The following is a 25,618-nucleotide window of genomic DNA, read 5'->3' on the forward strand; positions in this document are numbered from 1 at the left end:
ATAAAATTAATACAAATATCTGTAGATGATATCAAAGATGTTTTGAACAGTTGAGGTATGTTACCAAGTCTGCACTCTAGTTCTCTTCATAAAGACTTTTTTAAGTGTCTTCCAAATGTTTTGGTTTTGCTGCACTGGCTAACAAAATTCAGATGCATGTTTTGAACAAATGTGAGGTAGCTTTCAAATTGCTTTATGGTGATTGTAGCAACTTCCCTCACTTGATTAAAAAACAAACTTAAAAAAAAATCCAGGAAAAAAGCCCCCAAACCCCAACCAAACCAAACTTAAGGCAAAATTACTTCTTCAGCTATCTGATAATGAAGCAGAAGAGACAAGTGTTTTATTAGTAGCAGAAATCAGCCATTTGCTAATTCTGCCATTCTTGTGGGAATACAGATGCTCTGAAGTAGCATCATGTGATCAAGACTCTAAAGCTCTTATGGTGGAAAAGGAAACATTTTTTTTTAACTATGCTTAGCACTCAGTTTATTAATTATCATGAAGGGTTTTTTTTTTTCCTTATGTGTAGTAGTAGAGTATTACCTAAACAAAAATTAGTTTCTTTAGCTGAGTAACATTTGGTAACTGCAGCCAGTGTAACTGGCATTTTTCTCTGGAATACAGCTCCTTTCTTGTTTGTTTATTGAGCAGCTCCTTGGTACTGAACTGCCCATGGCCTGTTAGTGCAAGTGGATCCCTGATAATATTGCCAACAAGTTACTAATGCACTGTTCTACCAGTATCAGGAATATGAACTGCCTGGTTTTTCCCCCCCTTAGGAAGGTTGCAGTGAGTTTAACTGCTCTAATTGAGATTGCCTGGGTGTACTGAGACCATTCCAGTTCATCTGCTTTTTGCTAGACAAGATGAATCCAAGCTGAAATGTTTAAATGGGCAGCAAAGGTATTAAAAAGTATTCATAATGAAATAGAAGAGTTGACTGTTAGTGCCTTTAGGGTTTTTCATTGCAAATGCATTTTCAAACTGGAGTCCTTACCAGACATAAAGTTCAATTTCCTCTGAACTATTAATGTAGTTTCTTCAAACATATCAGATAAATTATGTATGTGCTGTTCAGAAACTGTCCTGTATAATTCACCCTAATCAGAGATTTTATATGAACATCAGTAGCTAGTAGGTCTAATCAGTGGTATTGAAATGGAGAGAAGTTATTTTTGCATGGCCACCTTTTCCTTCCTTTTGCTTATATTTTTGATAACAAAGGAATAAGATTTACCTCTTTCCTTATGTAGCACATTTTAGTGGCTTATCATTGCAAGCCAGTGTCCAGTGCAGGGCATCTTCCATCTCACAAGGCAGCCCATTGGAGCTCAGTCATGAAGAGCATGTCTTTCCCTCTCCTGCTCCCGTGCTGGGAATGTTGATTTTAATACCCTATTAACCAGAGCTTCTACTTTATTCTCTTTCAAAATGTCTGTGACCCAGAAATATTGGGTGGAGAAGAGGAAGCAAATCTGAAGCTCTTCAGTGCTGGATAGACCATACACTCATCTGCCATCACCTCTTTGAAGAAGGTAAAGAAATGAGTACTCTGGGTTCTAGTTTGAACTGTTAAACTCCTCATCTTCAAAACAATGAGCCGCATATCTGCAAGCGCCACTGCTGAAACTGGTAAATGTGTTCAGCTCAAGTGCTAAATATGATCAGTGAAAATAAACAGTGGTGATAGACTGCAGTCACTGTAAGCCAGGTCACTGCTTTTCAAGTTGCTTATCAGTTCAAGCAGATAAGATTGGTTTTCTCACGCATGGTTTTCCACAAAGGATGGTTTGGGCATTTGTGTACAGTCTTGCATTTTTAAATAATAATAAAGCCTACAATAATAGCTGGGAACTACTACAACCTCTTTGCACAGAGAAGTAAGTGGTGATTCTTACCTAAGAAGTGTGACAGGCCTTTAATTGAGGCCCAAACCTCTTATCTTTTTACAGTAGATTTGAGGCTTGTACAGCCTCTCCTGTAAGGAGTAATTGTGCATCAAAGGCATGTATGTAGAGCCTGAACTATGGGTCACTAGCTTTTGTAAGGGAGGTAATGCATCCAAAAATGGATCTTTTACTTTAAAGCAAAACCAAAATCCCAGAACTAAAGGTAGACTAATGATAGAGGCTTTGAGGCTTTTGAATGCAGAAAGAAGAGTTAGTCAGATGATGGCATTTAAAGCAAAACGGCAAGACATGTGGAACAGAAGGATCCAAAATGACAATACAATCTTTAGAGCATTTTACCAATAGGGGCTACTCTAAGCCAAGGCTAGCAGTGGAAAATGGTTGATGAACAAGAGCACCCTGGTTTTCCCTGTCACAGAATGAGATGGGCAGGCACTGTGTACTGCTCCAGGCAGTAGCCTTTCTGCTCTGGAGTGGAGTTCTCCAGAGCTATGCTGGGATTTTGTGTGTTCCTGCAGTGAGAGGTGCCTGCTGAGACTGGTGTGGAGACAGGTAACTGCTCAGCAGTCACAAAGCCTGCCTGCTGTGGAGGGACAGAACCACTGGTGTTTTTCAGGTAAAACCTTCAGCTCACCCATCCCTCTCAAGCTATTTCTTAACATGGAAAATCCCACAAGTCGACTTCCTGCCGTCTGTGCTGCATCCTGGTGCCTGTGTGGTCCTTCAGCAAGGCTTCACTTTTGCTGGAAAAAATAATAATTTTATTATAAACTATAGACAGCTCAGCAGTAGCTTCCTGTTTCTCAGGGAGAAGCACAGCAGCATGTTGTCTTTTGGAGCAGCTTAAAATTTTGAATAGAAATTTAGTCTGAGTTGTCAGGTTCAGCCTCTGTGCCTCTCCAGCCACAGGGTGGGATGTGCAGCCCCCAGCATCAGGCTTGCCCCCACAGAGCTGGTGAGATGCTGACATGGAGGCTGCCTCTTCTGGCTAACATGGAGTGCTGCCAAATGCTCCATCCATGCTTACACTTCCTTATGCTTAATTAGCCCCTGCTGGAAATCCAGGAGCTTCTGCAGTGAGTGCTTGTCCTCCAAGGGTGAGCCCTAGCTCTGAGCTTTCGTTTTCTTTTCATGTCTTTTGCACTCTGTTGTGTTTCTTAAGCAAAAGGTTATTCCTCTTACAGTGGTGAGCCTCCCTATGTTTTATGACTCCCAAGTTTTCAGCAGTATTATTCTACAACAGATTTCTACATTTAATTTCTCATCCCAGTTACCATCCAATGGAAACACCAATTTTTGTCTCTACCGACCTCATGCAAAATACAGTGCGTGGCAGACAGTGATGTTCTTGTACAAAATCTGTGAGGTACCCCGGACAGAAAGGATGGGGCAGGACTGAAGGGCTAGGATGAAGTGGGAAAGCTGGGCTGACTGTGTAAGCCAGGAAAGGGCTCCAAATGTAAGGGGAATGAATTAGAAGAACTCTTGTTTGGATTACAGCCCATTGGACTTGCCACCTTTAATCTCTGATGTTCATATTCCACCTCTTAAAAACTGAGATAATGCCTCCCAAATCCCACAAGTGTACAGGGCTCTCATTATCACATTATTTATGAAGCACTATAAGAGCTCTAAATAGGATGTGATGTAGAAGTGTTGGGAAGAAGAGGAAGGAAACCTGTTTGACAGCACAATGGCTGCGAGTGAAGTTGTCTAAGTCCACGATGAAATCTCTCTTGATAAAGCTACAGCCAGTCTCAGGGCAGCCACACTAAATTCCCTCTTCTTGAAAAGGAACTAAAGCTCGTTGTGCCAAAATACAAGACATTTCCTTTTGCAGGGTGGCAATAAGGTTACTTTTGTAGCAATGCAGAAGCACATTTAAAAATGACTTTTTAAAAACTGGTGTGGCACTGATTGGGTGAGGGGGCAGCACCAAAACCTGAGCTCAGTCTTTAGTGTTGCTCCCTGCTGCAGGATCAGCAAGGCTACACAAAATGGAAGTTACTGTGGATGGGAAGCAGTCTCCTGTTTAGACAGCTAAATGTAACACCAGAACTGCAGATAGAGATAAATGCAATATAATTGCCAGTTGCTCAATCAATGTATTGCAACATGCTGAAGCAATCATGAGCACTGCTGTGGCAGGGGAAGCTGCTTCCTCCCCGTGGGCAGCCTGCCCGTGCCCACCTGGGAACAGCCAGACAAGGCACAAACCTTCCCCTTAGTACAATTCTCCATGGCTTTGCTTGGTTCACGGCAAGGAGATGTGGGAAAGGAGGTGCCAAGTTGGATGAGGAATGCCAGCAGAGAGCTCCTGTGCCCAGACCCAGGTGTGCCACATGCAGTGCATGAGGAGGGGGTGTTTGAACCTCTGTGTCAGGTGCTTTCCTGTGAGACCCCTGTGCAAGAGCCCCTTGTGCTCCTCAGATCAGCTGAGGCTTCTCAAGCAGGACTGACAAGGGGCCAGACCCACTCATGGTCTCCCCAGGAGGCAGTTTCAGCTGCGGGATCGGTGCAGGCAGCTCTTGTTCCTGCCTGACAGCGCATCCATGCAAATAGTGATATCCATCCATTAGAACCCCAGGGGGTATAGTACTTCTGGACTGCAGTGGTTAAATACAACAACCAAAGATGTGGAAATAATTTCCAGCATGTTCTGCATGTGTGAAGCTGTCACAGGTATCCAGAGTGTAAAAACAGAAATTCAAGTCCTAGGATCTGTACTGTAGCATCTTTTAAAAATGTCATCAAAAACAAATCAAAAGAAGGCGGCTTTGTCTAGACGCTTGTTTCCTGACACCAAATGCCAGGAGTTATTGCGCCTGTACCTTTCTGGAGACTTTCTGGCTGGGGAATGTTCTCTTTCCAGAGGAAATCCTTTTAACTTTCAGCAGTTCAAGACTCTAATTGGGTGAAATAATAGCTTGGCACTCCCCCAAGCAATATGATTTTTATCTTTTTTGTTGTCTGCAAAAGCCCGACTTGTCCAATCCTATGAGTCACGGAGGGAACGTGGATGTCAGACTGCCCTTGCATGCAGGGATGGGCTTCTGGTGAGACTGGCATGGGGTCGTTGGTCAGTGACCAAGGGGGATCTGAAATATCCTCTACAGAACTGCCCCCCTCTGGCCTCACCAGGGCTGAGGATGTGGTGTTGATGTGCACGTTTCTAGGCATCTTCATTCCCACTGAGTTATTCAGAGATGTTTGGTTTCTTTTGTTGGCTACTGCTCTGGTTTCTCCAGGTGACTCGCAATAATTACGGATTCAGGCTTTTTCTTTGCCAAATACTAACTATTCATTAGCTTCAGCTAGCATGTTTAGATGTTTTCAGCTGAGACTTAGATTTTGATGGTTTATTTAGCCCAGAAATAAGCCTGATAGAATAAACACTGGAGCTTTGAACCTCTCAGGCTTTTGTTTCTGCGTGGTGGATTAAACAAACTGAGGTACTTAGCACAAGTCTCTTTTCCTTGTTCTGCAAAAAGAAAAGACCTTGAGCCTCAGGGCACAAAGCAGCAGCCTTGGCTTTCCCTGTAAGTACCCTGCCATTCCCTGGGGCTGTGCAACTGCCCACGGTGCTCTGGCACAGCTGTGGACCCTCTGGCTCGGTTGTGTTGCTCCTGTGCTCAAGGTCCAGTGTGTGCCAGGAACCATGGCTCAGCCGCTTGTGAGGACAAGGTGCTGATTTAACTCGGAGATGCAGCAGGAAGCTGTGGGGATTATCTTGTCTCAGGTCTTGTCTGGCTCACTGAGTTTATCACCAGTCAGTTGAATTCCAACAGGACTGAGCCGGTCCCAACCCCACAGCTCCTCCCTGTGCTCTCAGCAGGGCTCCTGTGGGGCTGCAGGTGCTGGTTTTAATCTCCAGACTGAGGAGAACCAAAACCACATGTGCACTGCTGTTTCCCACCTCGACATGCAAAACTCAGCTGCGCCTGGCCTCTCTGCCCTCGCACCATCCTCACTGTCCAGCTGGAGATTCCACCCTCCTGTTGTTGTGGATTGGAGCAATGGAGAAAGGGCCATAAGGGAGTGGAGATGTGCAAACCAGGAAACTGCCAAATAAAATACCTGTGGGACAAGTGGATGCAAAAGGCTGGGCTGTACAGGACTAGCTTGAGCCAAACTGGAACTAGGATTTCCCCTGAAATCCTTGCCTTGCTTGAAGCAAGATATTCAAGCAGTAAAACCTTCATCTATAAGGCAGTAGTGGGTCTCCATGAACCCTCTGTGAAGGTCCTTGTTCTCTTTGTACAGCCATGGGACAGACTGAATGCAGGGTCTTACCCATGGATGTAAGTTAGGAGACTAAATCTGGAAAAACAGCCAAGCAACCCAAACAAGCAAACATGACATGAGTGCCTGAGTGCTGTGCTCAGTGTGTGAGCAGTAGGACTGCTGGGCTGGCTCTGCTGCTCTTGCTGTTCTTCACCTGGTCGCCTCTCCTGTGGGAGCAGCATTTGATCATCCTCTTCCATATTGTGCTGACAAATGCTTCTCCTGCTGCCACTGAAATACTTACTGGGTCAGTAGCCCCCCAACTTGTTTCCAAGGTAGGTTTAGTCACCGTGAGCAAAGCAGCCCCTGCTGCAGCCGGTGTCCTCTCACAGGCGGTGTCCCAGCTGTTGGTTCAGGACAGCTGGCAGGCATCGCGGGCTGTGGGCAGACTGTCCCATGTCCTGCCAAGGTCCCTGGCACCCTGCCCCAGCGCTGGCTGCCCTGTGAGGTGCAGAACGCACAAGGGACACAGGGCAAGGGGGGTTCTTAATGCAGGACATGACTGGTGCTGTGCAAGTTTGTCTCAGTCTTACTGTGCCCTTCACTGACGAGGAGCTCTTTGTCTCCTGCCAGTGCTGCTTCCCTTGGGGCGCTTTTTCCCTTCTCCTTTTGCCATCTTTACAGCGTGTTTTCTTTGTTTTCCTTCCTGCATCTGCAAGGCTGCCTCCAACAAAGCCTTGGCATACAATCTTATCTCGAAGCACAACAAGTCCTGCTCCTTTCACTAGGGTATGTGCCTGCTCAAACACTTGGCTGGAGCCAAGGGTGGGGAGCCCTGCCTGTGGCACGGCCAGCTCTGGCCCCTGGCAGAGGGAGGGCAGGAGAGGGCAGCTGCAGGAGCTGGGCTGTCAGCAGGCGCTTGGAGAGGTTTGCTCTGCACGTGCCGCTTCTGAAGTGCAATGCTATTATTTAAATGGGGAGGAGAAATGACAGGCTATTTTTCCCCCTTGGCCTATTCACTTGATTTGAAAGGCCTTGTTTTTCCTCTCCTGAATTTGTGGGTTTAATATTTTGGTGATCAAAATAGGTCTCCTCTAGAGCATCTGTGGGAAAGGGCCTCACACTTACTTTGGGAGAGAAGGCAGGGGAAGGCAGAATGGGAACTGTCACTGCCTATGCCTTGAAACAGATATTCCTGATAACTAGGGCAGCTGAAACCATGAAAGAAAGTACAAATACAAATAGCAACAAAATTAATTAAAGAGAAGGAGCTGTTCCTTTTGCCTGACCACACTTTGCAAACCAGGAAATACTTCCTCTTATGTAGAAACAGGAAGACTGTGCTGTCCTAGCTGGGGTAGTCTGCAAGTCTCAGGTAATTTGGGTTTTTTATGTTGTTGGGGCAGGATGGTGAAGTCAGTGGAGCTGCAAGTGAAAGTCTTCATTCTCTAAAGGTTTGTAAAAGCTTATTATCTCTTGAAAAATCAGTAGAAAATTGAGCTGCTGGGTGCAGCATTTCATCTGGATCCAACTCATACTGGGGCCAGTGGTGTCCTTTCTGTTTGCTTTGAAAGGCACTGGTAAACAGCCTCAGTCTTACAGGCATTTGTTCTGGGGTGAGGGTCAGAGCCTTCTTCAGGAACCAGGCCTCTGTTTTATCAGGCTGCTCACCTTTTGTTTCCAAAGTCCAACTGATGTGCATCATTTTGCTGATGAAAAAGGCTGAGAAGACCACTTTTATTAAATGCTGTGCCTAAAGCACGAAGCAGGACTTGTAAATATTCCTTTATACTTAATACCTTCCCATACGCTAGGCTGGGATTTATTTTTACTTTGCTGCTACCTCCAGCCCTTTCTGACTAGCATTTACTGGAGACTCCTGGTGGTTTCCCACAACAGGCAGTGAGAGCAGGCACATCTCCTGCCGGTCCTGGAAGGTTTTGCACAAGGCCTGATTGGATGGCAGCGGTGGTGGATGATCCTCCAACGCCCCGTGGTGCTGCAGTGAGTCACGAGTGCAGGTACTGTGGGCACCGGAGCCTGTGACAGTGTAACAGCACAGTCCAAATGGACCTGTGCAATCTGAAGGTACAATCTAGGGTATCATCTAAAAGTAACTCCAGGCATTAAGAAACAAGACTTGTTATGTCCCACATCATATCGTCAACTGGGGAGAAAAAAAAAAAAAAAAAAAAGGAGAGAGAGAGAGAGACTTTTTTCAGGTAGCAACCTCCGGGGTTTGGCTGACTCCTGGTACACACGTCTGTAGGACTAGTTTATTTTTCTTTGTTTTAGCAGAATGTGTAGAAATTTAGGCTGATAATAGCTGAAGTGCTGATCTATTCACGTGAGTCTCCAAGCTGTCAGGAATATCAGCTAGCATGAGACTTGAATAAATCACTGGAGCTCACAACTCTGACACTGACAGTTGAACAACTGCCATTTGCTGAGGTCAAAGCTGCAAAAAAGAGCTTTAAGTGCATTTTTAACCTAAAAAAAATCTGGATGTAGAGTAACAGAATCTGTGCTTTTTCTGATTTCTCAATCAAATTTGCTCAAAATGCAGCTTAAACATCTGGGTTTCCTTTGGCTGTCAGCTGTTGATTGCCATCCCCTCATGATGCCCTGACCTTCAGGAATTGCTGCAATGAACTGTTTTGCCTACCCATAGTCGAGTTTCATGCCTCAAAAGAGGCAGGTCTTTCTTCTTTCCTGTTTTTAATTCACATCTCTTGTTTCTGGTCTCTGTGCTGTCAGATCAATGGCAGAAACCACAGGAAATGCTGCCCTGTGAGGGCAAATCCCTTGAAACATCAAGTCCTGCCCTCATCTTCCCCTTAATTCAGATGGAGAGAATCAGGGGCCCACAGTGACCCTTGTGGGAACTTGTATCAGCCACCCCTGCTCTCTGCTGGGGAAGGATTTGGGCCAACTTCATACAAGTTTTTGGCTAGACTGGTTTTGCCAAGCCAAAAAAAAAAAGAGTGTCCTTACACTGAAAAGCAGTGCTCTGGTGTTGGGTCTGACACAGCTCTGCCATTGCATCATCCAGACACATCATCAGTGCCCTTCAGCTGGACTCTCTGAATCATCAGAAGATGATGCCTACAGGAAGGAGAAGCCAGCTTGGTGATGTCTTCTTCTCTACTACTTCTCTAAGATGGACCACAAAGTCTGTGTGCTCTCTCAGATGCCACTTATACAGGGAAGACACTTTTGCATGTCTTTCAAAGACCACAGTTAAAAAGTGATTTTATGCTTTATGCAAAGCTGGATTTTCCCCATGTACATGCTTATGAAAGCAAATAAACAATCCAACATTCTTCCTGGGAACAACTCCCTCATCCTAAGCCACTGCCCTGATGTGAGGGGGACCACCACGAGGCAACAATCACAGGGGGACAACCCTGCTGTGCCCACAGGGCCACGTGTGCCACTGTCCTTATGAAGGGCACCCAAGGAAGAGGGTGGCAGAGACTCAAGGCTATTCCTGTGTGGATGGGACATGCTTCCCATACACCTGTGGGCTGGAGGAGACTGTCTGGCTCTGCACCTACCCACTGCACAGACTGCCCATCTTTGGTCTTTTTCCATTTGCATGGGAATTAGTCATGCCAGGGATTCGATGTTGCAACTTTGATGGTGTAATCCTGCCCTGTCTTTGGTAACTCAGAGTCTTCTTGAACAAGATGGCAAAGTTTAATGTCTGATGTGAAAAGCAAAAATACCTATGAAGGCGAGTATTAAAGTCCTCCTGGATGAATTAATGTGTCATAAAAAATGAGAATAGAAATTGCACAGAGGGGATTTTCTTTTTTGATCTGTCGTTGCAGACCACTTTCAAGTGTGAATTACTTGATAAACATTTAATATTTGTTACACAATTCCATTTTGACATGAAATCTTCAGAGATGCATAGTTCAAATACAGCAAAACCCACGTTTCTAAAAGAAAGTTAAACTGTTCCTAGTCCATGTATTTATTTTAGTCTTTCCAGGTTTCTGTAATCTGTTCACACCAGTTGAGATGCTGTGGAGAGACCCTGGATTGCTTTGGCTGGCAACCCAGCGGAACTGGGGTGTCACACTGGCAGTGACCCACTGAAGTCCCAGGAGATGAGGTGCTGGAGGGAGCCTGCGGGGCCCGTGGTCCTTGCAATTTGTTAGAAACATGAGAGGCAGTGAGCACGTAAGGGGTGAGGAGGGGGTGTCTGCCTCTACACAAACTGCAAGGGCTCACACAAACCTGGGGCTGAGGCCCATCCCCATCAAACAAGGTGTAATGCCCCTTCTGAGGTGGCTCATTCTGGCCTCTTTAGATTCATCAAAAGCACAGCTAAAACAAAGCGTCACCTTTACTCAAGCTGCACAGGCTACAGAAAATACAGAATGCTTCCCCTGGTTTGTTTTGTGTGGGTCACATCCTGCTTTCAGTGATTTTCTGTTAAACATATCAAACGCAGTTTGGGGAATTTTCCTTCAGCCTTCACAGCATCCTTCATTTCTCGCCCTCTGAGGTCATCCTGCTGCTGTTGTTCTATGGGAACATAAGAGTTTTGACCAAGTATTTGTGAAACTTCTGCACCTTCTTGAGCTCTGACAGAGCCTGGACTGATGCTCTGAGCAGAGGAAAACGTGAGGGGCCAGCATGAGCACCCAGCCAGCCCAAGGCCTGCTGAAGGTGCTGCTGGGAGGAAGGCAACAGTCCTGCCAGTCTGAGAGATGCTTTTGCAGGCTGCAGCTTCATCTGATACCATTTCATAAAGCTAACATTTAAGGGTCAGATAATGAGATATGCTGCCTTCAGACATTGCATACACAAGCCCAGCCCACTGCTGAGACAAAAGTGGCTTTAAGCCCCGTCTATCCATCTATCTGATCCATCTGTTTGGCTTTTGCCAGCTGGCAAGAAAGGTTCTTTTATCTAAAACTATTTCCAGCTATTTTTTTTCTCAGAATCTCCAAAGTGTTTGCATGATCTGAAAGAACTATTTCCAGGATTTTTGGCTGCACAGCATTCAAGATTCAGATTTTACAACAGGTATTTGAGCACATTCCCTTGCTTTTTAAGGGCTTTTACAGCAGGTCATCTGTCATGGGAAGGGTGTGTCTCCTGCTCCAAATATTCGCTTTCTCACGTTATTTTTGATACCTCCTTAGCAATTGCACGTTGGCAGCATATTACTTCTGGTAAGCCAAGTCCAAAGAATGAGCAGGGAAGTTTTGTGTGTGTGATGAATCTCCAGCTGGAACGGGGAGAGGTTCTGGGAGGTGAGAGGTGTCTCATTGTGGCTGCATCTCTTTGGGACTTACTGGGCTCTGGGATTTGCAGATGCCCCATTTGAAACTACACAGAGACCTCCAGGTGCGAAGGCCAGAGCTGCTGCTGAGCTCAGTACTACCCAGGGAATGGGATAGAGAGAATCCTTTTGCTGCTCTTGTGAGCCTGCCACTGAGACATCGGTAGTTTTTTTACCCAGATCAGCTATTTTGAAAAGACTATTTTTTATTGCTTTTAAGCACATGGTGGGCAGCAATGATTGCTACATTTCCTTATGGCAGTACCGAGGCTACTGTATGTTCAGTTTTTCAGGAGTAGCTTTGATAGGTCCAAGTGGGAGGAACTGTGATGTGGATTATACCTCACTTGTTTCAGGGAGCTTGAATAACATGTACTTGTCTTCATACCAAACAGCCACAGTTCCCACTTCCCTGGGTAGCAGCCACATAAGGGAGCAAATCCTGAAGACTGGCCTCTCCCTCATGGTGATGCTGGATGGTGGCATAAAGCAGAGAACTTCAGCTACCTGCTGGAGAAGTGTTTGATGCCAGTCAAAGCTATTGACTGCTATGCATTTCTAGCCAGCATAAAAAGGAACTCTTTGTTTTGTTGTGTTGAGGTTCTTTTGGGTTTTGGTTTTTTGTTGGGTTTGTTGGTTTTTTGGGTGGTTTTTTGTTGGTTTGGTTTGATTTGGTTTTTTATTCGTTAATTCTTTTTTAAGATGTAGCAATTTGTGGCCTAATCACAGGGTCTCAAGGGAACATTCTTGGCCGAAAAAAATTACTTCACAATTTGGCCTAACATAACTTTAAGATAAAAACTTTTATGCAATCACTAATTCACAGTCACAGTTGCTTTGGCTTCTCTCATTATCATTCCTAAGTTATTCTTTTCATGCTGGGAGTTGGATTTTCCTGGCACTGCATCTGTTTGCAGCAATGTATACACCACAACTGCTGACAACTAGGAGTTGGATCCCATGTTCCTCGACCCTGGCTGTAGCTTGTTTTTTCTGGCACCACTTTAAAGTCTCCCATCTGCACTTGTCTCCTGATGACCAGTGGCAGTCCTTCAGCTGTGTGAGAAGTGCCTGATGTTATCCTGTTATTCTTGCACTCCTCCAGACCCGTTTCTCGGCCGGGCCGTGAGCACAGCCCTTGCCTTTTCCTAGATAGAGCCTTATCAGGGCCAGCCAAGGCAACGCTCCCATCCCCTTCCAGCCCTCCCCTGTGGTACTGCAAGGTCCATTAGCTCTGTGCATTTTAGCATAGCCAAAATGCTGCTCTGCTGCTTCTCTGGTTTTCCAGTCCTCTTTTGCTTTTCTGCAGGAATGTCCCCCTGCCTCTATTCAATCTAGGCTCTGTAGGAGATCACCTCTGCATCCTTCAGTTGCTGAGAGCCAGAGCCAGGGCTGTGTACTGGTGTCTCTCCTTGCCTCTCATCTCCACTGGGCTATTTCTGTTCAAGCCTGGTGCTGGTTGCGCCATATCCAGCGTACTAATAAGATGCCACTGTTCCTCCTAGCAGTATTTTGAATGAGTACAGCTGTTCTGTGCTTGAATTCCTCCTCCCCTGGCTTACCAGGAGTGTGACTTTTAAGGGATGTGTGCTGTTTGGTAACAATGAGGTGCCCTTGCTCTGCTGGGAGGCTGGGTATTTCTCTGGGCCTACTCTGTAGTTTGATGTGGGCACAGTGTACTTGACAGATTAACAGTGTGTTCATTCCTCCTCCACTGCTTGTCTGGGTTTGTTTATTTCTGTTATTCCTGTTATATTCAGTTTCATGTGTTATTTTTGGCTTTGTTTTCCAGGCCTCTCTCCCTTGCTTACTTTCGTTCAGGTTAAAGGAATCATTTTTTGAGCTTTCTCAGTATTTTGAAGGAAAACTGATGAGTGTTTTGTGCCTTTTAATCGTACCTCACCAGACAGGGCAGGCAGGAGCTTGCACACACATGTTCCTTCGCTGTCCTCATTCAGATGTGAACTAGCTTTGATCTTCCTATACCTCCCAGCATGTGCTGAAGCTTTACTTGGCACTCAGGGTTTCCATTACCCCCATACCACAGCTGACATGATGTAGCAGTTTTCAGCCATCCCTCTTTTTGCTGTCATCCACTGGCCGCCGCCAGGAAAGCGTTACCCCAGGCTGGGAAATTACTGGGACTGACTCCCTCCTGGAGCCCGGCTCCCACCCTCAGCAACACTGGTGGTTAGGCACGTAGGCCTCCCTCAGTCAGGAGGGGAGCACTGTCCCAGCCTGGCTGCATTTCATGGAAAGCCATTTTTCAGCTTATTTCCTTTCCTGCCTGCCAGTGCCCCACTGGTTTCCATGGTATTCGTGGTTGTGTAGGGGTGGCAATTTCAGTATCCTGGCAGCCTTCCAGGCTGCCTCTCCATAAAACCCTGTATGGTTTCAAATATGTATGTATATATATATAAGGGTTTTTTCTTATTTTTCCTTCATCCCACAGAGCTGCTGTGTGCTTTTAAGCATTTAATCTATTCCATCCTTCGCTTATCTCACAGGCACAGTGTGAGGTTGCGCCCGTTCTTGCTGGCAAGTTGCTTTGAGGTTCCTCTGATGAAAGGTTTGCTGTAAAGGCAAAAAGTGATCAGAGCCATGTTATCGCTCTCGCTTCCAGGGGCTCATACAGAACATCCTACTGAAAGAATAACATGGTCCCAATGACCACAAGCTGATTCTTGGAGCTGAATTTAAATGGGCTGGCATTCCCATCACTTGCATCCTATCACATAAGGGCTCCTTCCATGTCTTCATCCATCTCTGAGAGCTGCTGTGGTCACTGTCAGTGGCTGTGAGCTCCCAGCCCAGCCACACATCTGTAACAGCAGTGCAGAAAAACATCAGAAAAATCTTTCTTGTTACAGAGGAGATTCTGTCAATCCTGTTTTGTTTAAAAAGCAAAACCAAAACAATCCAGGGCTTTGCTCTAAGCAATATTTGGAGTGAGCTGAACACACATCTGGTCTCAGCTTCACGCAGGCTTTCATAATGGTCTCTAGCCATAATAGTCTCATTTTTTGGAAGCGAGTCATTGCTGCTCTTTGGGTTGAATGAACTCTGATCAGGCGTGGATCTCAATGCGTCAGGGTGAAAAAACACCTCATGTCTGGGCTGTGGGAGGCTGGAGGGGTTGGAGAGAGGGGGTGCTACATTTGGATACACACAGAATGGCCTCTGTTACGCATAACTTGAGAAGTGATTAAATAGTGACCTTCTTGGCTAAAGATGGCAGGGCTGTGATTTGTGATTTGGGCTGTTGTGGGCTTCATTTCATCCGATAGGATACATCTGGCAACACAGGGGAGTACCAGATTGAAGGCCCTCATTGTTGAGATGGGCTTAATGACCCTGAGTGGAAGGAAGATGGTCCTTGGTCTGCTAAAGGGAAAGGGGCTGTAAACTGCAACATGTATTAACTATTTCTATCTGTAGAAACCACAGGAAGAGATAATCCAGTAGTAACAGCTGCCCCTGGAATTATTTGTGCACATGTTTGGCTCCAAAGCTTTTTACCCAGCTGGCTGGAGGTCACAGTGAGTACAGATAAGTATTTGCCAAATGCTGAGGAGAAGACAGGACAAGGTCAGAAGCTCTTCTGGAAGCAAGGCAGAGCATGTTTAGCAAACGCTGCTATCTCCCGAACTGGGGTGAGAGATTTCATCAACACAGTACACAGGGGGCTCTGAATACGACTGGAGGGCAGGAAGAATGTGTTTTACAGCTTTTGGTTAAGCCAAGAGAAACTTGAGCCTTGCTGGTTCCTTTGGAGTCAAGGACTATCTGCCAGCCTGTGCCAGGGACTACTCCTGCAGATGAGCATTGTAAAACTTCCAGGCCAGTGTCCCTGTGAGTGTGGCTCATATCAGAGATCTCAGTTTAGCACTCTCCTTTTTGTTAAATCAAAGTGCATTTTCATTTAAATCCACATTCAAACATAAACCTTCTCCTGTAACTTTTTCTCTCCTTCTTCCACGCCTCAGATCCTCTCTTTCCTGCCTACAACCTCCTCCCTTTTTCTGTTCAACATGTAGTTCAGGGTCCATGCTTCTCTTTGCCTTCATTTCACATCCAGTCCACCCTTCTGTTGCTGGGATTGTGAAAGCTTCAGCAGCTATGAGAGCAGAGCTATAGGGGTGGTAGTTTCTCCTTTTGCTAAATGCAACTTCTCCAGCGTTGAAAGTAAATAAATACAAAAGTGAAACTGACAAAAATAATAGAGGGGAAGGCCTGCTCAGACATTGATTTTATCCAACTTGGAGGAGCATGAAGAAATGGGAGGAGGAGAAGAAATATGCAAAACATCACAACACCACAACATCATTTTGTGGCAAATATGGGGGGAAAGAAAAGAAGGAAAAGTGCCTTCAAAGTTCATGGAATTTGTTTGAGCATCTCAGGTAGCATCTCTGTGAGATGGTCCTCTCCACTTTCGGTGAGCTTTCATCTGTAGAAAGCTACAAACTCTTTCCAATGGAGATAAAGGGCAATTTTTCCTTTAGAAGTCTCGTCCCACTTATCCCTGCATCCTCCTTTATGTGTTTGCCTTTTAATCTGAAATCGTAAGCAGAGGCAGAGGTTTCACAGAGTCCGAGTGCTGCCTGTGCCCCTTAAACCACACATCCAAGGCTTGCACAGCCCATGCTGTGTTGTGGAAATAGCCTCTGGAGGCCTGGCTCTTGTTTGTGAATTAAAGCTTTTAATGTCTCCACTTTTAAATGATTGTAGATAGTGCAGGGAGCAACTGTGCCCTCAATGTTTCCTGCAGGCCCCAGCAAGCAGGACTGATGCTGTTGGCTGGAGTTGGTGTCCTGGCCTGTATCACTTCAAGGAGAGGGTTCCTGATGGATGCTTTGGGGAAGCAGTTAGCTGGGTTCATGTTTCCAAATCAATCTGTGAGAAGCAAGTAGGGTGTGCAAAGGTACTGACTCATTTCTTGATCTGAAGGAACACTCTTCTCAGATAAAAATGTCTCAAAATTGTCAGGCAACAGATGTCATGTTACAGGCAGAAGCAGAAGGGATAGAAATCTCCTGTTTGGTTTAGTAAAAGGTAATAATTTTGCTTTTATCTTCCTCCAGGTGATGTTCCCAGAGCTGGCTGCATGCAGGAGAGGAACGCTGGGCAGTAACACTCAGCAGCACCTTTCTCTGGAAGCTATGGCTCTGAGAGTGGTCAGACCTCTGACATCGTCCGTGCAGTGGCAACAACATCTGAGTGAAAAAGGGCTTCAATTCAACTCTGTTTTCACTCCTTCTCACATTTGCAAGAGAAGACAAAACTGAAGGAGATCTGCTGTTGGGCTTGTAGTTGATGCCTCCCTTCTTATTGCCAAGGGGAACTGTTGTAAGAAGTCTGAGCAAAAACTGTTCCTTCCACACTCTCATTTAAAATAACAAGGAACAAATGCACATTCTAGACACCACTTCTGTCCTTTAGATGAATCCCTGACTCTTGTCAAGCTGATGTGGGGTTCAAGGATGGCCAGCATTGAGCACAAACAGGCTTCCTCTGGACGTCCACCATGGAAAACTGGGTGCAGTTCTATCACGGCTTTATCAGAGGCTTTAATTTTGTTCTCAGAGGGCATTTTTATTATGTTCCTGAGAGAAGTATTGAGCTGACTGGAGAAATATTTTTAGGTCCAATCCTAACTGTCTGTGAGAAATTAAAGACCAAAAAGGAAAAGGTGGCTTTTGAAAATCAACCTGGCTTGCACTGCTAACTATCTTGTGTAATAAGTGATTATAAAACCACCAACCAACAACAGAAAAAGAAAAAACCCACAACAACCCAGAATCAGAAGGCAAAAGGAAGGTAACAATAGCAGGAGAGAGTGTTGGAGATTCCATGAGCTCCGTTCCCAGCCGCCTGTCATGAGTCTGAGAAAGCTCAGGAATGAAACCTTGCAGGTCTGTGGTGATGACATACCCATCTGCTACAGACCAGAGATGATTCTGACACAGCTCATTACGTTTCTATTTCTGACTACGTCCATTGTTGGATTTAATGAATAAGTGATGTTTTGAACTGATAAAAACCCTGCAGCAAATTTCCCATTTTATGTTGTGATGAACAAGCCAAGAGATTCAGACAAGCTGTGAAAGGCCTTTAACATATGATTTCAGACTTAATTCGAAGTGGGAGGTGCTTCTCAAAGCTAACTTGAAAGTTTCTCTCACCTCCACCCCCAGAGTGGACATAAGATTTCCACAGACTAAGCAGTGTTATCTCTAAAACAAGATAGCAACCGCTACCAACACTATTGGTAGTTCATTATCACAGGGAAATACAATGTATTATGAAATGTCAAAATTATTAACTACTTCACTGCTATTCCTTTTAGAGACAAAATACTCCCTTTGTTTATCCCACAGTGTGCATCTTCCTCCTCCTTCTCCCTCCATACCCAAGGCCAAACCTGTCCCAACCCACCTGCTTATGTTTCCAGGCTTGATCCTCACACCTTTGATCATGCAGTTATGGGCTCCCCTTAGGAAACCGCTTGCTACGCCAAAATCAGGGAATGTGAGAACAGCATTAAAAAAAAAAAAGGAAATGTCAAAATAAATCTTTCTGGGGACTGCCACAAAAGTGGTGAAATTAATTTTTGCATTACATTTCTTAAAAGTTTGCCATCAAAAAGTAAACAAAGCTGCCAAAACTTCTCTTCTGACTTAGGATGTTGATATCAGACTATCATGACTTCATTGCTCAGTGTGGTTCACCTTGTAGTAGATTACACAACAGCCTGGTAGAGTTAGAAAGACTCAGGTCTGAAAACTTTTACTAGTTCATACTCATAATTATTTTGGGGTTTTTTTTTCAAAAGCTCAACAGTAGGTGCTCTTCTCTGTGCCTCAGAGACAAAGAAAAATGAAGTCATAACAGCCCTCAGACAGATTTTTATGAGACTAAAGGCCAAAAGTAATGTCTGGCACAGATTATTTAACTGGACTAAAGGGGAAATTAATTCCCTCTGAGGCAGGGAATTTGATTTACCGTTTCCTTAAGGCTTTTGGTAGAACTGGGAGCATGAGAGCCTGGTCTGGTATGTGGTGCCACAGGAGGTTTTGCCATTCTCACATCTCCGCAGGACAGGCTGACAATTGTGGACAGGGCTTTTCCTGCCTGTCAGAAAGAACAGAAAGCAATGGACTTTACTCCACAAAGGACTTCTATGGGATTTTGACTGTGGCTTTGGTGTCCCTCTGTCCCTCCTTTGTAGAATCCAATCCATTTTCCCGAGATAATATCAAGCCGCGGAAAAGCAGCAAAACCCAACAATAATTCAGACGAGATGTAAATGCTGCTGGAAGTTTTTAAAAAGGCTCTGAAGGAGAGGATGCCTTTCCCTATTCCCAAGGAAACGTCCCTGACTGAGGAAGGTACTTTTGCATTCAGATTGCTTCTGAAGTCTTCAGAGATTTCATCGTTTTTCCTTATGCATATGTGCCTGCCTCCCTGGAACTGGTCTTCCCACAGCCACCTTCCCTACCCTGACTCCAAAGGGACTTATGGGGGTGTGTTAATGCCACTCTGCAGCACCAGGATTGGACACTGATGGGAAAATCTATATAAAGCAAGTAACCGAACCCTTTCAAAGGTAATGACGTCTGCATGTGATTACTTGTTTGGCTGCACTGGCTGAAGCTGTAGCTGCTAACTCAGCAGACTGTAAGTAGACACTATTGTCTTTTCAGTGAGTTCTGGCTGCAATTCAGGATGTTAATAATATCTAGAGAGCTACAGGAGACTTGGATCCCATCTATCAGGAACCACCTCTCCCTCCACATACAATTACAGGAGCAAGACTGGGGAGATGATCTTGCTGACAGTTCCCTAATTTAGCAATGAGTGGCAGGCATTTTTTGGGGAGATCCGTACTGAGTCCATTATTTATTAAGCTATCACTTAAGATCTAGAACGGGTGTATTTATTTGTAGGGAAGTTTGTAAAAATCTTGATGGCTGTTCTAACATAATGTTTATGCATCAGAGTCAATGCTAGAGGGATGCTTTCTTTTTAACTTAGGAACAAAATATCCCCTAAAAACGAAATATCTGGATATGTTGTTATATTCTTTTCCCAACACTTACGGCAGCACTGGGAGAACACCCCAGCCAAGCTGATGGGCAGCCAAATATAATTTATGGCTTGTTTTAAACTGATTTGTTGACTTCATGAAAGGTCCTGTCAAAGAGAACAGTCCCCTGAGTCCTAACAATGATAACAGTTATATTGCATCAGTGCTGAAAAACTCTTGGAGAACAGTGAACCTACCCTGAGAAATCTTTTTAAAGTGCCTGAACATTGGATTTTCTGAAAAAAAAAATTAAACTCAAGCTATTGTTTCATAGTTCATTTCAGTTTTCTTCATTCTTTGTTCATCTTATTTTCCACTGTTTGGAATTCTTTCCTGGTAGCATGAACACAGTTTCCCTTATTCCAGTTAGTTAAAAATAAAGATGTGTGTTGTTTAAAGGAGATGCTGCTAACAAGGACATGTTTAATTTCTCTTACACGCAGTGTTGAATTTGCCAGTGATATCAACATGTTTGTGTCTGCATCAGTCTGAGCCAGAGAGGGACACTCCTGAGCCTCCTATCAGCTGTATTTCTCCTCTCTGCGTCTCACTGAAGCAAAGGGCAACCCCCACGTGCTGTTTGTGCCTGTGCTGTTCAGAGCTCCCTCACCCAAGGGCAAGATACACGTCCCCTGCAGTATCTGACCCGCATCTTGGGGAGCTTCCAGCCACCAGACCCTGGCTCCTCTGCCACTGTCCTCCTTGTCCCTGCCCCATGACTGTGCTGCTGGGGCAGCCTTGCCTCTGCCTAGGGCTGTGAGAACAGTGAACACAGCTGCAAAAGACCATCTACTTTCTAAGGTCTTTCCTCCTCATATTTTTTAAGAGTCTTATCCCCAGTAAGCTCAATAGTGTTGTTTCATTGGTCAGAGTTCTTCCTGGTGGAAATACTTTAGTGCTTCAGTCAGAATATTCGCTTTTAAATCTTGGTAAATCCAATGTGTTTTCTCTTATCTCCATCCATCTTTACCTGAATCTGTAGCCCAGATTAACTGTCTGCAAGTTTTCATTACCCTGACTACTTTTCTGTAGGTCTTGGTGTAGCTGAATATTAGGAGAGTGAAATCCCAGCTTACAGATAAAAGAACATCACAAGAAGAATTATAAATATGCTCTTGTCCAAGCACATAACAACGAGCGAGCCTGTGACAGTTTGGATCTCTGGTTTCCTCCCACCACCGTGGGAAAAGGAAGCAGCCTCTGTGCTTAGACAGCAGCGATTGCTTTCCACATCTGTGTGGTGCAGGGGGCTCAGCCCCTCCTCAGCCCTGCCGGCTCCAGGGACACCGGGGACAGCAGCTCCTGCTCTGCCGCCGGCATCGCTGTGTGACCGGGGCCTCCACAGCCAGGAGGGACCCGGCCCCTCAGAGAGCATCTACAGGGCTCAAAGGAGCTTACAGAAGGAGGGGAAATTCTTGCAAACTGCTGTGATTGCAAGTGTGTGAGATTAGTCCAAGGGCCTGATATAAACTCGGGCAAAGCAGATGCACAGCCCCCATGTCCTTCAGTAGGGTGTTTTCTCAATCGGGTTTTGCGAAATTAAAAGGAAACTGGCATTTTTTCCCTTCATTTTAAGAAAACACTGAAAAAAAATCCAATCCATTTTGTGGAAAGAAAAAAAAGAAAAGTATTTTAAGGCAGAATATATGTTTTTTGTACAATTTCTCGTGGAGAAGAACTCCTAGTATTAATTAATGAGCCATAACTAGAACCATTGAAACAACTGAGACCTCTGCCATTTACTTCAGGCTGAGCAGGTTTTCATACACATCATAAACAATTACAGTAATTTTCTTTTACCATCTAAACAGTGAAAGTGCTCTGCAACCCACATGGCAAGGTTCTTGTTTTCTCAGAACAAAGTAGATCTCGCTTCTTTTACTGGTAGGTAAAGCTGGGCAGGGTGTGTTGCATAGTTTGGTGTCTGTGGAACCAGAAAAAAACATTGGATTTTGGTGCTGCAGAAAAAATATTCAGTGTTGGGTTTTTTTTTTTTCTTTCCTCTCAGGGAGGTAAAACTGTTCTAGCTGTCTGGGGGGAAGAGTTGGTGTTGGTGTTGCTTCTAAAGGTTATTTCTTGACATTCACATTCCACAAATAACAGGAAGGATACCGTGGTTAACATGTGGTTGCAGTTCTGGAAAGTGGCAATACAAATTACAATCTGTGATTCTATATTTTATTGTCTCACCAATGTTCATGTTAGATCTGCATAGATTGGAAGTAAAAATATTGTAGGACACTTTAAAAACATTTTATAACTATCAGTGTAAATTCACCTTGAGCCTAGGAATGTCAAACTATGACCCTGGCCAAAGCATGACAATGATGAAAATCCTAGCACAATTTATTTAATAATTCTCTTGATGATCACAGTGTCAGATTACATCAATTTCATCTGCTATGGCTTGTGAAGAGGAATGGAATTACGCAGAAAAATGTTATTATCACTAAAACTGTAACTCTGACTTGAAACGACACCATTTTATGTAGTAGCATTCAATATTTTGAGGTGTGGAATTGGATTTCTGAAGTTGTATTCCACCCTTGAAACTGGTATAGGAATTTGGCACAGGGAAGCATTTCAAAAAATGAAAATCAAACCTTTGGTGATGCCCAGATACGAAGGTGCCTTCAGTGCGCAGAGTGTACTTAAGAAGCTTTTATTCTATGCTACAGCCAGTAAAACTTGTTTGAGAGAGCCTTGCTAGGCCAGAACATCAGAAACTATGTTCCAGTCACAGTTCTTCCATCAGCTGCTGCCCTCAATTTCTTTCTTTGGTCCTGTGCAACATAGCAAAGGTTAAAGCATACGAACAGCTGAGTGGGCTCACTTTGATTTGAAATCATAAAATCTCTTTAATTTAAGAGGTAGATAATGATTTTGCTCGGGAGAGTCAGGTGGCTGAAGCCATACGAGCTGAGTGGATTTCAGATTGGACATCAGGAAGAAATCCTTCGGAGAAAGGGTGATGAGCTATTGGAATGGACTGCCCGGGGAGGTGGTGGAGTCACCTGGAGGTGTTTAAGGAAAGACTGGACACGGTACTTAGTGCCACGGTCTAGCTGCAGGGTGGTGGTGATCGGTCACAGGCTGGATTCGATGGTCTCAGGGGTCTTTTCCAACCCGACTGATCTGTGTGTTCTGTGACTTGCCCGGGCTCGCTGGGGGAGAGCAGCAGGCTCTCCTAGGCCAGTGCTCCTAGGGGAGCTCACAGGGACAGAGATAACGGGGGCTTGAACCCGGGGACGAGGCAGAAGCTGCGGGGTGTCTGACACGCAGGCCACGGAGTTGAAACATGACGCAATCTCAGAGACTGCTGAACATTTTTTTTTTTTTTCTTGTTGTTACAGGCGTTTTTTCTGAATCCTGAGCTCACGCCTCCCTGCTGACAGCCTCTCTCACAGACACGCTGCGTGTGGGGAGCCGCTCGCCGCCTCCCCGCGGCCTTCCCGAGAAGGTCTAGAGGCGCCCCCCGCTTCCCCCGGAGCCGCCGCGGCCCTCGGCTCCCCTTCCCGCGGCGGAGCCCCGGGGCCCGCGGCCCTCCCTCAGGCGGCGGCGCTCCGCCCGGCGCCCCGCTCTGCCTACCTGCGGCCACCTCTATGGTGCGGGGCGGGGCCGGCGGCGGGGGCGGCGCGGCGGGACGGGCGCCCGGGCCGGCGGCTGCAGCGACTCCCCTTTGTGTCTGGAGCCGCCCGTGCTGTTGGGGCGGGCGGGCGAGAGGGGGCGCGGGCGGCGGAGCTCCGGCCCTCGCTCGGCTCCCGCCCGCAGCCGGCGGCGGGCAGGGGAAGGAGGCGGAGCGGCCCCTCGCCGGCGAGCCCGGCGCGGGGGGAGGAAGGCGCTGGCAGCGCGGAGCGGCTGAGCGGAGACCGGCGTGAGGAGGCCGGGCCGGGCTGCCCGGCGCCGTGGAAACTCGGGGCGGGAGGCGGAGGAGGGGAAGGGCCTTCGCCCGCGGAGAGCGGCCGGGCGCGCTCGCAGCCGGAGCCGCCGAGGAGGGGCCTCGCCGCCCCGGGCCCCACCTTTGTCGGGGTGGCCGCGGGTGGCGTCGGTGCTGCGGCGGGGGCCGGGGCAGCGCGGAGGAGCCCGCCCGGCGCGGGAGGCAGATGGGCCGGGATGCAGCCGCAGCCCTCCCCGTGAGAGCAGGGGGCCTCGCCGCCGCCTTCCCCGGAGCGTGAGGCAGCGAGGAGGGGCGGCCGGAGGACAGAGCCCTTTGCCGGCATGGGACGCGCCGCCGCCGTGAGCCCCTAGCTCGCTCTCCGAGCCCCGGCCGGCCCGCAGGGCCCGCGCTGACTGACACCGCTGTGGGCGCGTCTGGATATGTTCCCTTCCCGACCGGGCGCTTTCTTCGATGTCGTGAAGCTGCGTGGGAAATAGCCCGGTTCCCAGCGGGGTCGGAGCGTGCCGCCGTCCTCCCCGGCGGGGGAGATGCCTCGGGGCTGCGAGGCAGAGCCAGGCGCTTCCCCCGTGTCCGCTGAGCGCTGCCGGCTCCCGAGGCATGAAGGCAGGCGGCTGTAATGGAGTAAGAGCGGAGACGGCTCCTCTCATCTGCCATTTGCCCTTCCAGACGGGATTGTAAACCGAGAGCGTTAAAGGAAGGCTGTGCGAAAGCAGGAGGAATTTCCTCTCTTCGGGGTTTGGGTTGTTTTTTTTTTTTAACCCCTATTTTTTTTCTCCTGCCGGCTCGAACCGTGGCTTGCCCAGGTATGCCTGCCTCACTGCAGCACCTTGTGCTGGTGCTCCTGCTCTCCAGTGCCACCCTGCTGCTCGGCACTGCGGCTGGTGAGTAGCCACTGGGTGTAACGAACTGGCCATTTTGGCAGCGGGAGGGGGGTGGGGTCCGCTGGTATTTGGGCACATCTGTGCCTCCTTGCAAACTGCTGTGCATCTATTTCAGAGGCGAAGCCTGATAAAAGTTTTGAAATCCTGATACGTTAAGTGTCTCGGGGAATAAAATCTGCTTTATTGTGTAAATGAGCTCGACCTGCTCTCAATGAGAATGCTTTGCTTAGATCTGCATCTCTTGTCTAATAACTTACTTCAGTTTTGGAAATATATATGATCTTTTTGTTTTGCATACCTCGCCCTTTGTAAGGTAATGCAGGAATTTTTAATATATATTTTAATCGGCAGCAGAGCTGTGCCTGTTTTGCTGTGGGATCTTCGGGCACAGCCATTTTTAATTTTATCAGCATCGGTGCTTCTCGGGGCCTTACACATGTGCTGTAGTTTTGTAACAGAATTACTGTAATGTGTATATTTTTCCCCTTGGAGAGATCTGAAGCAAATATGGAACTATTTCTCTCATCACTTGTGCTTATAGAACACACAAAAAAAAGCACTGTTAAGGAATGCTGAAAGGTCTTGAAGGGTACTCTTTTTTTATAACAAAAAGTTGGAAGCAGAAATGCTGAGAGCATCCTTACTCATATATTTGGACACTCCAGCCTATTTTTAATTGTGTTCGGAAGCTCATTGTTAGATATGCAGGGTGTTGGAAGAGAAATGTGTGTTGGTCTGGCATCCTTTGCTTTTCTGTCACGGTGACAGATTAACATGTTGAAGCCTTCGAGTGTAACCCAGCTTTGTTAGGCAGGAATACCAATTGTTCTTGCAGTATGCATTTTCCAGCACTTTTGGAAGACTCCTACGACTTTTCTGTCGTTTTACTGATCGGGATCCAATCTGCAGTGCTTGCTTTTTTTGTGTTATTTTGTAATCTGCTGGGTATAGTTCATAAGCGAATCTGCATAGGAAAATTGCCGAATCTTGCTAAGATGACCCAACAAGCTGATGGTAGTTTCCGTGTTATTTTTCAGTGAGGTCTTACAATTAATTTGTCCAAGTTGAAGATACTTGGCATCATTATTAGCAAAATCCTGTAAATGACACATATTTAGGCAGTTTCTATGTTGCTCTGACTGGATAGTCCCTGATTTTCTTGTTTCTGCTTACTAAGAGGTCTAAGAGATCTCTTTCAGGAGGATTCATAAATGAAAAGCTTGATGTTCCCTGTACCATCCTGACCTTTGACTGCCATTATTTTAGATGGATGTCTGCAGCGTCTCTCTGTGGTCGTTTCTGAGGAGTGTTTTT

The 25,618-nt window shown here is 46.3% G+C and overlaps 1 protein-coding gene across 1 annotated transcript in view; it reads left to right on the forward strand.

Annotated features, from left to right (window-relative positions):
• Positions 1 to 23,206: 23,206 nt before the first annotated feature.
• BMPR2 (bone morphogenetic protein receptor type 2) overlaps positions 23,207 to 25,618 on the forward strand; it is a 106,277-nt gene continuing 103,865 nt past the window's right edge. The window contains exon 1 of the mRNA XM_066322623.1: positions 23,207 to 24,304. Within this exon, the coding sequence (XP_066178720.1) occupies positions 24,229 to 24,304 (76 nt within the window). The 5' untranslated portion in view covers positions 23,207 to 24,228. The remainder of the gene's footprint in view (positions 24,305 to 25,618) is intronic.

The sequence above is a fragment of the Sylvia atricapilla genome, chromosome 7 (genome assembly GCF_009819655.1).
Source record: "Sylvia atricapilla isolate bSylAtr1 chromosome 7, bSylAtr1.pri, whole genome shotgun sequence".
Taxonomy (NCBI): domain Eukaryota; kingdom Metazoa; phylum Chordata; class Aves; order Passeriformes; family Sylviidae; genus Sylvia; species Sylvia atricapilla.